Raw genomic sequence first — 13124 nt, 5'->3', positions numbered from 1 at the left:
CCAGGAAGAGGTCAAACTTTCACTTTTCACAGAAGATAGGATACTCCATATGGAAAACCAAAAAGATTCCACCAAAAAACTGCAAAGTGGCAGGATATAAAATCAACGCACAGAAATCGGTTGCATTCCTATTCACCAACAATGAAGCAACAGAAAGAGAAATCAAGGAATTGATCCCATTTACAATTGCACCAAAACCCATAAAATACATAGGAGTAAATCTAACCAAAGAGGTGAAAAATCTATACACTGAAAACTATGGAAAGCTGATGAAAGAAATTGAAGAAGACACAAAAAAATGGAAAAAGATTCCATGCTCCTGGATAGGAAGAACAAATATTGTTAAAATGTCAACACTACCCAAAGCAATCTACGTATTCAACACAAAATAACACCAGCATTCTTCACAGAATGCTCTCAAAATAACACCTCTTTTTTTTTTTTTATTTTTTAATATATGAAATTTACTGTCAAATTGGTTTCCATACAACACCCAGTGCTCATCCCAAAAGGTGCCCTCCTCAATACCCATCACCCACCCTGCCCTCCCTCCCACCCCCCATCAACCCTCAGTTTGTTCTCAGTTTTTAACAGTCTCTTATGCTTTGGCTCTCTCCCACTCTAACCTCTTTTTTTTTTTTTTTTCTTCCCCTCCCCCATGGGTTTCTGTTATGTTTCTCAGGATCCATATGGTATGAGTGAAACCATATGGTATCTGTCTTTCTCTGTATGGCTTATTTCACTTAGCATCACACTCTCCAGTTCCATCCATGTTGCTACAAAAGGCCATATTTCATTTTTTCTCATTGCCACGTAGTATTCCATTGAAAATAACACCTCTCAAAATAACACCAGCATTCTTCACAGAGCTAGAACAAATAATCCTAAAACTTGTATGGAACCAGAAAAGACCCCGAATAGCCAAAGTGATCTTGAAAAAGAAAACCAAAGCAGGAGGCATCACAATCCCGGACTTCAAGCTATACTACAAAGCTGTAACCATCAAGACAGTATGGTATTGGCACAAGAACAGACACTCAGATCAATGGAACAGAATAGAGAACCCAGAAATGGACCCACAAACGTATGGCCAACTAATCTTTGACAAAGCAGGAAAGAATATCCAATGGAATAAAGACAGTCTCTTCAGCAAGTAGTGCTGGGAAAACTGGACGGCGACATGCAGAAGAATGAACCTGAACCACTTTCTTACACCATACACAAAAATAAACTCAAAATGGATGAAAGACCTCAATGTAAGACAGGAAGCCATCAAACTTCTCGAGGAGAAAGCAGGCAAAAACCTCTTTGATCTTGGCCGCAGCAACTTCTTACTCAACACGTCTCCAGAGGCAAGGGAAACAAAAGCAAAAATGAACTACTAGGACCTCATCAAAATAAAAAACTTCTGACAGCAGAGGAAACAATCAGCAAAACTAAAAGGCAACCGATGGAATGGGAGAAGGTATTTGCAAACGACATATCAGATAAAGGGTTAGTATCCAAAATCTATAAAGAACTTATCCAACTCAACACCCAAAAAACAAATAATCCAGTGAAGAAATGGGCAAAAGACATGATTAGACACTTCTCCAAAGAAGACATCCAGATGGCCAACCGACACATGAAAAAATGCTCAACATCACTCATCATCAGGGAAATACAAATCAAAAACAGAATGAGATACCACTTTTCACCTGTCAGAATGGCTAACATTAACAACTCAGGCAACAACACATGTTGGTGAGGATGCAGAGAAAAAGGATCTCTTCTGCACTGCTGGTGGGAATGCAAACTGGTGCAGCCACTCTGGAAAACAGTATGGAGGTTCCTCAGAAAATTAAAATAGAACTACCCTACGACCCAGCAATTGCACTGCTAGGCATTTATCCAAGGGATACAGGTATGCTGTTTCGAAGGGACACATGCACCCTCATGTTTATAGCAGCACTATCGACAATAGCCAAAGTATGGAAAGAGCCCAATGTCCATGGATGGATGAATGGATAAAGAAGATGTGGTATATATACACAATGGAGTATTACTCAGCAATCAAAAAGAATGAAATCTTGCCATTTGCAAGTATGTGGATGGAACTGGAGGGTATTATGCTAAACGAAATTAGTCGGAGTAAGACTAATATCATATGACTTCACTCATATGAGGACTTTAAGACACAGAACAGATGAACATAAGGGAAGAGAAGCAAAAATAATATAAAAACAGGGAGGGGGACAAAATGTAAGAGACTCTTAAATATGGAGAACAAACAGAGGGTTGCTAGAGGGATTATGGGAGGGGGGATGAGCTAAATGGGTAAGGGGGCATTAAGGAATCTATTCCTGAAATCATTGTTGCACAATATGGTAACTAATTTGGATGTAAATTAAAAAAAAAAAAAAAAGGTTCTAAAATTGCAACAACTCTTTGACGACCCATTTATAGTTTTCTGCTTTGTCCCCTGATATATATATCACTGGCTAAAAAGGGAACAAAATCATTGACTAAATAGATTTTATTATACACATTATGGGAAGCAAGTGGTTTGCTTCTATTTTCAATTGCTCAAATCTTTAGGGTAGCACTACTCAGTGCCATCCACTGAACAGTGCTGGTTCACAAACTGCTCTGTGACCCATTCCAGACAAAGCACAGAAAGTAGGAATAAGCACTTAGAAACTTTTAGAGCAATTTGACTTTGTGATGACATGCAAGCAACATGATTGCATATTTTACAAAAATATTGAGTTGTGTGGCTTGGAAATAAAACTGGCCCTTCATCATAGATACCTTAAGGAGCATTGGCAGGCAAACTACGGCCCACCAGCCCACCACCTGTTTTTGTATGGCCTAAGAGCTAAGAATTTGTTTAGATTTTTTTGACTTTTATAGATAAAATTTAAAATCAATCTGATGACAGGGAACACTAACTTTGGACTCCAATGAAATGAAACGTTATCTCCCCTACCTACAAAGAATTCCAATCTTATTGCCCTATGATAAAAAACTATACTACATTATTATTGTATTTTGAATTCCGTCAGTAAAAATTTGTGAAAATGTGTTTTCTTTCTTATTATAGAAGTAATGTTTTCAGGTTTTCCTCTTGGCCTGCAAAGACTAAAATAGTTTCTCTGACCCTTTACAGGAAAAGTGTGTTGACTCTCGGTCTAAGGCACATAACACACTAGCTGGCAAGAAGCAAGTTTCAAAATGCATGTACATGTGTGTACATGCACATATACATACTTATCTTCTACTTATAGACCTCACATAATATATATATATATATATATTTTTTTTTTTTAACGTTTTTATTTATTTTTGAGACAGAGAGAGACAGAGCATGAACAGGGGAGGGTCAGCGAGAGGGAGACACAGAATCTGAAACAGGCTCCAGGCTCTGAGCTGTCAGCACAGAGCCCGATGCGGGGCTTGAACTCACGGACCGCGAGATCATGACCTGAGCCGAAGTCGGCCGCTTAACCGACTGAGCCACCCAGGCACCCCAAGACCTCACATAATATATTTATTTGATTAAATAAATATAGGTTTTTCGAGAAAACTACCTAGAGATTTTTAATTCAGAGATACAACCTGAAACCCATCCCTTAAAACAAGTCATTGGACTCATTATATTATTGCTGTGTTTAAAAGTCTTAAGGCTGTGTTCTTGGGAGCCAGTGAAACATGTCTTTCCACCTCCTCGCCAGGGAAAGCCCCATTTAGGTCTGCCTACAAGCAACACATATACCCTAGAAGAATTCAGAGTTAAACTTTTAGCTTTTCAGCCTTAAATGGACTCTGAAGTTTATGATTCTTTTTCACTTAACAGAAATGACCCTTGTATGCTTATACTGTATAGATGCTCAATAAACAGTCATTGATTTTTTTTTTTAATATTCTTAAAATGTTTATTTATTTTTGAGAGAGAACATGAGCAGGAGACGGACAGAGAGAGAGGGAGACATAGAATCCAAAGCAGGCTCCAGGCTCTGAGCTGTCAGCACAGAGCCCAATGTGAGGCTCTAACTCACAGCCGTGAGATCATGACCTGAGCTGAAGTCAGATGCTTAACTGACGGAGCCACCCGGCTGCCCCAACTGTCACTGATCCCTAATAAAGCATGGAAATTCTTAGTAAACTATGTATGTCTATGACTTTAGATACAAAGAGTTATGGTCATGAGCCTATTCTTCACAGACCTTCCAGGCTACCTTGAAATTTCTGCCACAAAGGCCTTATTATATAATTTATTCCTTATGTTAGTATCTTTGAGTGTGAAACTCATTTCAGGTACAAGCTGCATCATAGTGCCCAGGCTTGGGAGGTTCTGACTATTCTAAAAATATGAGTCACATTCACTTGCTAGATATTTTAATAATATTTCAAAGCAGTTACCAGATTACTGTCACTGGCTGCTAAATGATGTTTTTAATACAATAAGCTGGAAGACGTTTTCAGGTAATAAAGTAATAATTTAATATGAATTTTAATAATTTCAGACAGTGGCTTTTGAAGCCAATATGATAAAATTACCAGGTAAACACTTTCCTATTAAAAAATACAGTGGAGGGGCACCTGGGTGGCTTAGTCACTTAAGCATTCGACTTTGGCTTAGGTCACAATCTTGCAGTTCATGGGTTTGAGCCATGCATCTGGGCTCTGTGCTGACAGTGTGGAGCCTGCTTGGAGTTCTCTGTCCCTCCCTCTCTTTCTGCCCCTCCCCCAATTGCACATTATCTCTCTCTCTCAAAATAAATAAATAAACTTAAAAAAAAATACACTGTAATGTTGGGCATCAGAAGAGACAACAATTCATACTCTTAATATTTTATTATAGCTGCTTTCACAACATTAATGTATTTCACTCTCAAATGATGTTGACTAAACATAGCACTGACCCTCTTCTTTCTACACAACTGAATATGATCCCAAAATTAAGCAAGATGAGAGAAAAGTATGAATCTTGCTTCTTCTTCAAATTGTTAAATATTAAGAGAAATAATAAAATATGCTATTTGTATTCTTTAGGGCTAAAAAACAATTCTACATTTCTTGCATAAAAATTTCAGTTCTCCAATATTTAATATTCCATACCTCTAAAATTCCTTTTCTCTTCTTTTCTTCACTGTCTGTGAATCCACTTATTATTTGATAACAGTCTTTACAAACTTTGTTCAATTTTCCACCATCATACTCAAGTTGAGCTTTGTAATCAGAACACTTCCAACAAACCACCTTAAATTAAAAAAAAATGAAGAGTAAATAATCATACAGATTTAAGCAATAATCACTTCCAGTAATACTAAATGAGAAAGAGTTAAATATTTAAGGCGTTTACCGGACCAAGAATATCCCATGAACATTAGGAATATTTATCATGGTATTATAACGCTGTTGGTGATGAGCTCTGCTAGTTCATCCTTGTCTTCCTTGCTCTAAAGGTAGGAGACCTTTACCTTTCATATCTCTGGATGTTTCATCAATAAGCTCCTGAAATCAACTCAGGATCTTCCCTGCCTGAAGCTGTTTCCTGACTCCACCCCACCCCTCCAAACCTATTCCCTACTAGTGCTCCCTATCCTGGAAAACAGCACCAGTCATGGCAAGTCAGAAACCTAGGAGTCATCGTCCTTGACATATACCTCTACTTCACCCCATACAGTCACCATATTACGAAGTCCTGATTTTATCTCCCAGATATTTTTTTTCGATTTGTCCATTTCTCTACATCTTCCTTCTAAGTCCAAGCTATTAACATCCTACTTCGGACTACTGCAATTTCACGACTGGTCCTTGTAGCATTCTTACCTGAGCGTTCTCTAGCCTCTGTTTTTACATCCATCCAAGCTATTTTCCAAACACCAGATGCTGTCTTAAATATGCTAATCTGATAGGTTTCCCCTCTATTTAAAATCCTTAGTTTTCCCTTTGCTCTTGATAAAGAACAGATTCTTACCGATGGCCCACAATATCCCATATAATTGGCCCCTTTTACTCTCTGTATCCCCAGTGACACTGGCTTCTTAAGAGCCCCTGAAGTGCTATATGCCTGTCCTCTCTCAACTCTGCTTCAGTGAGTTATCTCTTGCTCATCATTCAGATGTTGACTCAAATTTCACTTCCTCAAGGAAGACTCCTCCAACTTCCAGAATAAGGAACTGTTTCTTGTCACTATGCTACTGAAGTTCCCTTATTTTTCTTGATGTACTTATTAGTTTAAAAAAAAATTTTTTTAATGTTTATTTATTTTTGACAGAGACAGACAGACAGAGCATGAGCGGGGTAGGGGCAGAGAGAGAGGGAGACACAGAATCTGAAGCAGGCTCCAGGCTCTGAGCTATCAGCACAGAGCCCGACGCAGGGCTCGAGGTCATGACCTGATCTCACAGACCGCAAGATCATAACCTGAGCCGCAGTCGGACACTCAACCGACTGAGCCACCCAGGTGCCCCATTGATGTACTTATTAGTTTTTAATCATACACTTGTGTGATTATTTGGTGTTTGTAACACTCACTAGGCTGTAAGCTCTGTGAGGCATCATTCTTGTAGATTTTGCTCATAAGGCACACAATAAACTTAGAATGCCAATGAATGAATAAGTATAATGCAAATGCATTCCATTTCTTAGTGAATAGCATTTTTTTCCTAATTATTATAGGTTAATTGTCAAAAAACACTTCCCAGTTTAAAAAATTATTTTCTTGGGGCAACTGGGTGCCTCCGTCGGTTAACTGTCTGATGTCTGTTCAAGTCATGATCTCATGGTTCATAGGTTCAGGCCCCGCATTGGGCTCTGCGTTGACAGCTCAGAGCCTGGAGCCTGCTTCGGATTCTGTGTCTCCCTCTCTCTCTGTCCCTCCCCCACTCATGCCCTGTCTCTCAAAAATAAATAAACACGAAAAAAATATTTTCTTGGCCATAGCAACTTCTCACTAGAAATGTCTCCTGAGGCAAGGGAAACAAATGCAAAAATAAACTATTGGGACTTCATCAAAATAAAAACCTTCTGCACAGCGAAGGAAACAATCAACAAAATTAAAAGGTAACCTATTGAATGGGAGAAGATATTTGCAAATGACATATACCAGATAAAGAATTAGTATCCAAAATACACAAAGAACTTACAAAGCTCAACATCCAAAAAATGAATAATCAGTTAAAAGATGGAAAGAAGACACGAATAGACACTTTTTCAAAGAAGACAGATAACCAACAGACACACGAAAAGATGCTCAACTTCACTCATCATTAGGGAAATACAAATCAAAACTACAATGAGATATCATATCACACCTATCAGAATGGCTAAAATCAACAACACAAGAAACAACAGGTGTTGGTGAGGATGTGTGGAAAGGGGAACCCTCTTGGCTGTTGATGGGAATGCAAACTGGTGCAGCCACTCCGGAAAGCAGTATGGAGGGTTCCTCAAAAAGTTAAAAATAGAACTACCCTATAATCCAGCAATTGTACTACTAGGTATTTACTCAAAAAATACTAATTCAAAGGGATACATGCACCCCAGTGTTTACTGCAGTATTATCTACAACAGCCAAACTATGGAAACAGCCTAAGTATCCACTGACTGATGAATGGATGAAGAAGAGGTGATTATAAATATATATATCATAATGCATACATACACACATGCAATGGAATATTCCTCAGCCATAAAAAGAATGAAATCTTGCCATTTGCAACAATGCAGATGGAGCTACAGAATATTATACTAAGCAAAGTATATCAGAGAAAGACAAATACCATATGATTTCACTTATATATGGAATTTAAGAAACAAAATAAGCATGGGGGAAAAAAGAGAGATGGAGAGGCAGACCAAGAAACAGATTCTTAACTATAGAGAACAAACTGATAGTTACTAGAGGAAAGGTGGGTAAGAGGATGGGTTAAATAGATGATGGGGATTAAAGACTGCACTTGTTATATGGAAGTGTTGAATCACAATTTTGTACACCTGAAACTGATATTACACTGTCTGTTAAACTGGAATTTAAATGAAAACATAAAACACACACACATACACACACTTAAAAAAAAGCATCTTCTTGCTTCAAAAAGCATATTTCCTCCCAATTATAGTGGACACACTATTTAAAACTATATAAATAGTAGTAAAACTTTTAGTTTAGGTTCACAGCATATACAATTCATGATAGAAAAAAAAACTATTCATTGTTGGGGCGCCTGGGTGGCTCAGTTGGTTGAGCGACCAACTCTTGATTTCAGCTCAGATCGTATTCCCAGGGACGTAGGGATTGAGCGCCATGCTGGGCTCCATGCTGACTGTGGAGCCTGCTTGGGATTCTTTGTCTCTCTGCCTCTCTCCCCTGCTCATGTTCTCTTTCTAAAATGAAAATTTTTAAAAATTTAAAAAAACTCAATTCATTGTTTTCTCATAATTGCAATGAAATTACTCTAAGATTTAGAATTAAACATGCCTGCATCTACATATTCATATCAGCCAGTCTCTTATTTATTTCCAACTCATATAATAGTATTTTGGTAATCCACATTCAAACACGTTTGTTTGAACACAAGGCAAGTGTGTCAGTCAATACCCAAAATCATTTCAAGCAAACTCAATGACAGATTAAAAAGTCTTACCCTGAGGGGAAAGTTTGCTATCAAATTGAACTTTGATCACAGAACTGTTTCACTGAGAAAACTTAGGAGGAAAGCAGAAGAATAAATCTGCAGTAAAAGACCAATCTAAATGAATGATCAATAAGAAGTCTTGCACTTCAGCATACTAATAATATGTTAAATCATGGCACCACAATGCCTGCCCTTCTGTTTACTTGTTGCTTTTTAGAAGAAAGTATATAATCTTCAACTTGGTACACAAGGCCATCAAAAGCCTGCTGTTCTCTCTCTCCTGCTTCATTTCATGCTTTGTTCCTCCCTCACTCTTTCCATATGAAACAGCTCAAATTGCTGAAAACCTGTCACCAGCCCCCTCTGGCCTGAGTTATTGAGTTTTGCGTGCCCCTTTACATGTATAACCATAAACCACTAATGGGCACAGAAGTCCACACATGTTCCTCTGGGAGGCTCACTTCCCTGCCCAGAGACAACTATATCATACTGAACCCTCTTTCTCGAATCTCCCTCATCCCTCTTCTCCCTCTTTTTTCAGCTGATGACTCTTCCTCATACTTCAATGACAAAATTTCCTACCACAAAAGCAAAAACACCCACATTTGCACCCATCATTTCCTTTTTCCTTTCTGTTATAATGGAGGGAAGTTTTCCTCTCCCATCAAAAGCCTGAGCTTCCATTTATGCTGTATGTTCCAACCCTTGTTTTCTCAGAGACATCAACTCCTTTGGTTATTATTTACCTATTTAACTATTTAACTATTATTTACCTATTTAACTATTTCTTATGCCCCAGTTCCTCTTACTCATTAGGCTCCAGCCCCATTACCTCTGGCATCCCAATAGCAGACCCAACTTTCTCCTATCTCAGTTCTTCTGACATACGGAGCCACTGAATGCCTTTCCCACCTCCCTTGCCATGGTTAGCTCTTTCTCACTTTTTAGGCACCAGCTTAAATATCTGTGCCTCAGAGAGGTTTTCATTTTTCTAAGTAAAATTGGTTCCAAGTCCTCCTCTGTTAACATCATTCTCCATTCTAACTTCTTGATTGCCTTCTTGGTGTCTTTGTAGTAATTTAAAATGCTTATTTGTCCATTTACTTGACTTTGGTTATTTTCTCCATTAGAATGTAAACTAGGTGAAACTGGCTATCATTTTGCTTACCATTTTTTCTCCATGATCCAGCACAGTGTTCTGCACATAGCTGTCATCAAAATAAGTTTATCAATTAAGTAATTTATTTAATTGAATGATTCTTTTTTTTTTTTTTGCCTTTCCAAACTTGATGCTTTTACAACACTTATATAGTTACTAGCAGCCTTCATGACCATGAAGAAATCTCACTTACATGTCCACATGCTCGACAATGATGTCTTCTCCTTGTCAGCGCATTGAAAGACTCCTTGCATTTCATACACATCGTTACTTCATTATCTCGGATCCATCTTGGAGCTCTTTTCCCTAGCTCAGCAGTCTAAAAAAGAAAGAGATTCAATTTTAATAGAAAAAACTGTCATTTCCATCTATTTGTTTACTTACTTATTTATTAAAAAGCACTTCAACAACATTGCTTATATCATGCTCTGAAACTCAAGACCCAGGAAAAGAAATAAAAGGTACAAAGAAGTTTAAGCAGCACAAAAAGGCACTCGCTATTGTATTCATGTAAGGAAAAATGAGATTCTGTCTAGCCAGTTCTGCAACTGCAGAGAGAAAAGAACTTAAAGAATTTAATTCAACTTACAGAAACCTCTGAGTGCATGTCATTATCCTTTGCAATTGCATTTCTGAAGGTTTCATGCCTCTGATGGAAAGCATCAATGGTCTCCTGAAGAGCCTAAAATATAAATGAGATTCAAAGCACACATTAAAATATCACTTGCAAATTAATGAAAATGCCTTATCAAACAAATATCTATGATGTGAAAATGACCTTAAGAATTAACTGACCTTGTTCTTATGACATTGATGTATGTATACGCTATAATATGTACATGTTTGTGTACACACACAAAGGTTACCAAAAAACAAAAACAAAAACGAAAATAGAAATCCGGTTTACCTTGATCCATTCTTCTTTGTCTTGCTCAGAACTAAAACAAAACAGAATATAAGTGAATGCAGAAAACATTAATGAGTTATAACTTGTGAATAAGAATAAAACTATGCTTTGATGTTGTTTCAACTTTCTGGAAAATTCAGGGATGTCCAGGAAGAAGTTTCAACAAAAATTAAACAGAATCTTTGGCAAGTGAACAAACAAATTCTTAAACAAAATTATGGTACACATAATTTTTGAGTGGGAAAGTTAAGTTTAGCTTCCATTAATATACTGCCCTGATGTTATTTTTAATAACCATCATCTAGCTGAACATATTAGGTAACGTAGATGTAGTTATACCAGATATACAACTAGTCTTCCAATTCACCTTTAAGAAAACACACGAGATTTTCAAAGGCTACTAGTCACAGTTCATCTTAGAAAACATTACATGTATCCTCTAGAATCTGAAATATCTTTGTAAAGGTCTTCGGGAGCTATTTAATATTTCCTCCGATAAATAATTTTGCTAGAAAGTTTTAGGCAATACTGTACTTAACCTATTACAGATAAAGCAAAACAAAATTTTTAGATGCTTGTAGGAAGGAAGTTTCACAGATTAATGGACTCTAGTACTTAATAATTTTCTGTTGGGAAAAAAAAAATTTCCTTGACTATAATCAAATCTTCTTTTTTCCTATTGAGGCAAATTCTCTTTATTTCATCTCCCTTGCAGGTAGCTTACACAGCTGGCTGCTGTCACAGAATGTGTTAGAAAAGTCCTCATTAGCAGACTCTGGCCTGAGCTAGATCTTCAAGTTGGGGGATTTTGAAGAATGTCAAAAGAGTGGGGCTCCATTTGTTTGCATGTGTTTGCTAGGCTAGGGCTGAGTTTGAGTTCCAGTCTGAATGTCACATGCCTCGCTCCTACAGGTGTCACATATAAATGAGTCTAGCAGGAGCTTGGCTCTTGTGACATCATCCATCTTTCTAGCAAATTTATTCTTGAGCATCATGATGTGCCAAGAATGCAGCTGGAATCCGTGCTTGTCAAATGGAAGATTCTGCTTATTGTTCACCTGGGGATCCTTGGACCAAGACTCTTACTGGGGAAGGCTTCACTCTTGCTCCTCAAAAAAGATTGCTCCCTACTGCAGTGGCCTGTGTGGATAAAATTATTTCTACTGCCCTGTAATCATAGTTATTTCCTAGCTGCTCTCAGGCTTTTAAATGCAAAGAAACTTGATAAGTCTTTAATGCTTTTTGTTTTACTTTCTCAGTCATGGCAGATTTTTTACTCCTCTAACTTACTTATTACTATGTTTTTACATACATTTAGTAACATAAAACCATGAAATAAAAACTATGTAAGACAGAATACTTTATATTCTTTTAAATATGGAAGAGGAAGTAGAATGTAAGAGGTTTTTTTTTTTTCCCTTCTTTTTTTTTTTTTTTTTTTTTGTCACTGTGGAAAAATCTTTATTTTAAGAAAAAAATTTAGTTAACAAAAAAGTTTAACAAGTTTCACTTAACAAAATACACCCAAAAGGAAATCACAGTACAAAGAAAGTTTCAAGTCAAGGCCTCACCAATTCCTATGGTATTAGTAATGTGTCTCAATTTTCAAAACTAACTTATTTTTAAAAGTTTAAACTTAACCTAAAAGATTTTAAATAAAAGTAAACTAGAATGAACAAACATGAGAAATGTTCCTCTTTAATTAGGGATCTAGCACCTTGAGTTTTCCAAAAAAGTATGTCTCCCCAATGTGTTCACAGTGATGTGGTATAAAAGATCCATTTAATGTACTCAAAACTAATTTAACTCAGATAACATCATTCTGAAGTACACCACCAAAGTGTTAATTGAGAAAAGCTGAAAATAGTTTTAGTTTACTCAAAGCACATGCTAGAAGAAAGCTTATATGACAAAACACTGAAGAGGTAATTTTTTAATCCAGATTTCACAAACTCATGGTGCAAAGTGGGTCCCACAGCTTCTGTAGGAGGTCAGTCTTAAGGCTGACTCATTCTGCAAGAAAAGCAGAATCCTTTCTCCCCCCAGTTGGTTTCAGAAGTGAATTATCTATAAATATGTCCAAACATACATCCAATTTTGGGCTCCGTGCAATCTCTGTAACACTCTGATGTTCTGAGACTTTCAATGTTTGTCTCTATTCTTGAAAGAATCATAGACTGGATGAAAAGTAATCACTTAATTTGGATCTTTGATTCACCATGTAATCATAGATATAAGTGCAGCAATGCGATTAGGGGAAGAGGAAATTTAAGGAAACATGACCGTGTTTTCAATACCAGTTGAAATGTATCCAGTACTGCATACTGGAACTCTACAAAGTGATTACTGCCTGTACTTAACAAAATTCCTCATGAATCAGCCCCATCCTCAAGAGAAAAGAGCCCACTTGCTAATGGAAGGCTGGAGTTCCCAT

The 13124-nt window shown here is 37.2% G+C and overlaps 1 protein-coding gene across 15 annotated transcripts in view; it reads right to left on the bottom strand.

Annotated features, from left to right (window-relative positions):
• FGD4 (FYVE, RhoGEF and PH domain containing 4) overlaps positions 1–13124 on the bottom strand; it is a 260303-nt gene that overhangs the window by 52813 nt on the left and 194366 nt on the right. For all 15 annotated transcript variants that reach the window (XM_060657951.3, XM_060657950.3, XM_060657952.3 and 12 more), the window contains 4 exons: positions 10691–10721; positions 10373–10465; positions 9977–10102; positions 5101–5241 (listed from right to left, as the gene is read on the bottom strand). In XM_060657951.3, coding sequence (XP_060513934.1) covers positions 5101–5241; positions 9977–10102; positions 10373–10465; positions 10691–10721 — 391 coding nt within the window. The remainder of the gene's footprint in view (positions 1–5100; positions 5242–9976; positions 10103–10372; positions 10466–10690; positions 10722–13124) is intronic.

This window comes from Panthera onca, chromosome B4 (assembly GCF_046562875.1).
Source record: "Panthera onca isolate mPanOnc1 chromosome B4, mPanOnc1 haplotype 2, whole genome shotgun sequence".
NCBI lineage: Eukaryota > Metazoa > Chordata > Mammalia > Carnivora > Felidae > Panthera > Panthera onca.
This window is presented reverse-complemented; position numbering and strand designations above follow the sequence as displayed.